The 5,376-nt window shown below is 30.2% G+C and overlaps 1 protein-coding gene across 1 annotated transcript; it reads left to right on the top strand.

Annotated features, from left to right (window-relative positions):
* The first annotated feature begins 986 nt into the window (after positions 1-986).
* Positions 987-3,274, top strand: LOC149556349 (uncharacterized). The gene is made up of 3 exons (XM_089785855.1): positions 987-1,227; positions 1,826-1,951; positions 2,989-3,274. Coding segments are annotated over exons 1-3 (357 nt in total). The 5' UTR covers positions 987-997; the 3' UTR covers positions 2,990-3,274.
* Positions 3,275-5,376: the final 2,102 nt, after the last annotated feature.

Consider the following 5,376-nt stretch of genomic DNA (forward strand, 5'->3'; position numbering starts at 1 on the left):
CAACAAACGTACTAGGGCTCACTCAAAGAAGATTGAGGACACGGGCAAAAAGAAGGAGGTGAAGGCAGTGGCTAAAAACATGCACATCCTTGCAGACCAGGCGCTGGACCTAATCAAGTCTTCTTAGCTGGCTTTTTGTTCTTTCTTTTGCTATCTTTTTGTTGTCTTTTTAAGCAGTTCTCTCAGTGACCTCTCTAGTGTTCTTTTTGGAGGTCTATTTCATGTATGCTCTATGTTTCTCTCTATGGTGCTTTATTCTCTGTTTCTCTCTATGGTGCTTTATTCTCTGTTTCTCTCTAGACTTTATGTAAAAAGGTTTCGGATCCTTTAAAACCTACTTTTACTTAATCAAAACTCTAATAGTAAAACTATCCCTAACCTTGACCCTAATCAAAATCAAACACACTATAACCTTTACTCAATTCAGTAACTCTAACCTTAAACCTAACATAAATGTCTAATTATAATCTATCAATGAAACTAACATTATTTGTAACTATTATAATTCATTAAATAATAGATAAATTAAACCAACGTCTAAATAACCAATTAAAACACATATATTATTAGGACATTTAGTTTTTCTCCTAAATTTAATTTATGACTTTAAATTTTCAACTTAAAACATATATCTTATCAGGACCCTTAGTTTTTTTCCTAAGCTTAATTTATGACATTTAAATTTTTATTTAAAAACTTAATTGACCACCTATATATATATATATATATATATATATATATATATATATATATATATATATATATATATATTCTCTCAACAATTTACTTAATATAAGATTTTCAATTTTCTTTTACCGTTGAATTGGTGTGAATTGGTGCATAAATTGGGGATTAGTTTTTACAAGAGAACGTGCCAAGATTTTTATGCTTTTCAGTTGAGAAAAATAGCTGTCAACTTTTATTATGCTTTTTGTTCGGTATGAAAAAATATGAGTTCATCAAAGTGCAGTTGATTATCATTTATGCTTTAATAGCCATGTTACCGTTGTGCTTAAAAATCCAGACAGGGCCAACGGCTTTGAAAGAATTCCTTAAAATAGCTCAACTCTCAATCTCAACTCTATATAATAGGAGAAGCTGTGAGGGTTTTCTCATTTTGGGGAGAAGATCACGATACTCTTCCACCATGATCACACCAGCGAAGAAGATCACAATAACAGAGGCAGATTTACAATTGGAAGCATCACCGACGTTTACTGAACTCAGGTAAGAGAAGGTTGTGGAAATTCACAGTAGAAGTAGGTTCTATGTTTGAATTGTTTCCTTTTCATGTTCTGTGTCTGATTGTGTGATTCTTGTAAGTAAGAGAGCCCTTAAGCTTATGCTCTTTTTTTCCTTGTGACTCTATGAATCTGCTGCACATTTTTTAGTTGTTTTTATCATGGTAATAGTGGATTATTTTTAGAGAATTCAAAAGCATTTCCAACCATTAAATTTTCCATTTTCTATCTAACTAGTTCGATGCTTTGATTGAAGGGTTTGAATTCGCTTTGTTCCCTAATAAGTCGGTTCTCTGATGTGCCTCATATTTTGCAACCATTGTATAGAAAATAAAACCCTTTTTCCATTTTGTCAAAACATTATCGTATAAAACAGGGCTCTCATTTTATCAAAGCATTCTTTCATGATGTCAATTGGTCACAGATTTATGGTCTCTCAGATATTTTTTTTCTTTCCTGAAAGATTTGGCATATGTTCTTATGTCTCTTTTCTTTTGCAAAAGATTTGGCATATGTTCTTATGTCTGTTTTCTTTCCTAAAAGATTTGGCTTATGTTCTTATGTCTGGACTAATGGTTTTGCAGGGAAGAAATTCGTAATATATGGTTTGATTATGAGCCCAGAGTTGTTCTGAAGGATGTAGAGCTCCCATGCTCTGTGCTCTTCCAAGTATGCGTACTGGAGCACAACCCCAAATCTCAACTTCACTGGTAAGTAAATTATCATCTACAAGTGGGCGACCATCCTTGTGTATTAGTCAAATTTATGTTTCACATATTTTGTGGGTTTTTAAAAAATTCTAATGGTAAGATCCTTGGATTTGACTCTGTAATATTTGTTTTGTTATGCCTTCTTTTTGCACTTTTAACAACATGAGTTTTTTTCCAATTGTATACATGCAGTTTTAATTTTGAATATTTTTCATTTCAGTAGATATTTGTGATCTACTCAATAAAATTAGGAGATTCCCCTTTTACTCTGTACTCTCATAGCTCTAGCCTTTTTACTCTGGATTATTTGTACAGAAGCAGGGCTTCAATGGTTTTTTTTCTCATGATTGACCATTTTGTTTTCATACCCGATTACTCCATTCTCCTTACTTTCATATGTTATTTCTACACCAGTATAGCATTTAGCATTCTGGGCATGTTTTGAAATATTGGGTTTCTGGTCTTTATAATGTCATCTTGGAAAATAACTTAAACAGATTATAGAAGTGAAATGTTTCTTGAGATGACAAGAATTTCAGGCACATAACAACTACTGATATATACTTATGATTCGATTACAACTTGATGTTTCATGTTTCCTTGCTTGTTTTAGCTTCTTGTTATCTGTTGTGATTCTTACTGTAAAAATGTCAACCCATTTGATAGTTTTCATCTATTCCTTTTGCAACTTGTTTTTGATATATTCCTTTTACAACATGTTTTTATATGTTCCTTTTATTTGGCGGAATGTAAATATTCTTGAAGTTGGCCAATTTGATATTTGGGTTTGCACTCTTGTATTATTAATTTTGAAGGCTTTCAATCTCAGTCTCATTATTGAATATGCAAACATAGGGTGCTGCTATGTTATTGGAATATAATTGAGGTAAACCTTTTCCTTCCCAAAATCAAATTCCTCTTATATAATCTAATTTGTGGAACAGCTCTATAGACTCTCTTCTGTAGACTCTTGTAAGGTTTTTCAGTACCTTTTTCTCATAGCCTTAAATTTTACTGCATTTTCTTTTGTTGTGCAGATTGCTCAGGCTAATGATGTTGTTAATCATGACGTTACTTTTTTGGGAGCAGTTGGCATACTTCACAACACTTTATTTTTGCATCATTTGTAATTTCAATAATTTCAGAAGAGTTATATATTGCTCATCTCATTGATCATTTGAAATGTGTAGGTATTGCCATTTCTTATTGTAAAAAGATTTGATCATTGATCTATTAACATTTGATCATTGATCTATTTGTGTAAATTTTATGAGCATTGCTTAACAGTTATAATCAATAAAAGATGTATTATTTTTAGGAGAGGTAGAAATAACTCTCCACAAACTCTTTAAGGATGGCTATAGACATCCTTTAAGAGGTCTTTTTTTTCCCCCCTTTCTTATGTTTTTTTAATAATTAATATCTAAATTTAGTTTAAATTAATAATTTTACTAATCAAATGTATATTTTAAAATTAATTGTTTAATATGTTATTTTTTTAATGAAAGTTATTTTTTATTTTTTTAATGTTTAAATTAAATTAATTAAAAATAATTTTACTAATGAAATCTTTGAAAATTACTTTTGTGTGATTTTGAAAATGATTACTTGGCTCTTTAGTCTTTTTTGTAAATGACAACTTAATGTTTAGCTAAGTTTTAAGGATTTCATATAGAATTATCATAATTAATTTACATCTTATCATTTTGGAGTATTTGGTATTCTTTGTCAATAAAAATAATGCCATTGACACTAATTATATATATATATATATATATAAAGTCTCTACTTTAAGTATGCCACTTAGTGTTTAGCTAAGTCTTTAGCTAAGTCTTATGGATTTAATATAGAATTACCAGAATTAATTTACATCTAATCATTGTGGATTGTTTGGTATTAATTATATATTTGTTTTTTGTAAGTGTCTACTTATAGGTATGCCATCACAAGGTATATATATTAATGGTATAATAAAACATCACTAGTCTATATTAATGAATAATCATACAAATAAAGAGCAAGGGTCTTAGGTATGTGCATACTCATGCCTAATTATAAGGTATGATGTATGTATGAGTGAGTGCTAAGGTATGATGTATGTATGCATTGAATGTATTAATAGGTACGATGTATGTATGCATGTATTTATGTATGAGTGCTAAGTTTACGTATGCGTGCGAATGCATGTATTTATATATATATGCATCCATGTATGCATGATTTTATGAATAAGGGGATATGTATGCATTGAATATATTAATAGGTATGATGTATGCATGTATGTATGTATGTATGAGTGCTAAGTTTACATATGTGTGCGAATGCATGTATCTATATATCTATGCATCCATGTATGCATGATTTTATGAATAAGGGGATATGTATGCATTGAATGTATTAATAGATACGATGCATGTATGTATGTATGTATGTATGTATGTATGAGTGCTAAGTTTACGTATGTGTGTGAATGCATGTATCTATAATATCTATGCATCCATGTATGCATGATTTTATGAATAAGGGGATATGTATGCATTGAGTGTATTAATAAAAAAATGTATGTATGTATGAATATATGTATGCATTGAATGTATTAATAAAAGAATGTATGCATGTATTAATAATAGAATATGAATAAATGATTGTGTGTATTTATTTATGCACATTTATGGATGGATGTATGTGTGAATGTATATATTATATATTATATATATTATATACATGTCATCTATACATGCACAAATCTATACATATATAGGTGTTGTATGCATGTACATACATATGTAAGAATGAGTAAAGCCGCACATTTGCATGTATGGATGGATGGGTGTTGTGTGCATGTACATATATGTGTATGAATGAGTGAAGGAAAACATGCACATGTATGGATGGATGGATGTGTGAATGTATATGGTATATGCATGAATATGTGTATACGTGTCATCTATACATCCACAAATCCATCCATACATAGGTGTTGTATGCATGTACATACATATGTATGAATGAGTGAAGCCACACATGTGCATGTATGGATGGATGGATTTGTGAATGTATGGATGAATGTATGTATACATATGTATGAATGAGTGAAGCCACACATGTGCATATATGGATGGATGTATGTGTGAATGTATAGATGGGTATTGTATGCATGTACATACATATGTATGAATGAGTGAAGGCACACATGCACATGTATGGATGTATGTATACATGCATACATTCATACCTATATAGGTGTTGTATGCATGTATATACATATGTATGAATGGGTGAAGGCACAAGTGTACATGTATGGATGGATGTATGTGTGACTATATACATTATAGTATAGATGGATGCATTGAATGTATTATTAATAAAAGAATGTATGCATGTGTGAGTATAGAATATGAATAACTGATTATGTGTTTATTTAT

This window comes from Cupressus sempervirens, chromosome 5 (assembly GCF_028749045.1).
Source record: "Cupressus sempervirens isolate cs-2001-9-10 chromosome 5, ASM2874904v1, whole genome shotgun sequence".
Classification (NCBI taxonomy): Eukaryota; Viridiplantae; Streptophyta; class Pinopsida; order Cupressales; family Cupressaceae; genus Cupressus; species Cupressus sempervirens.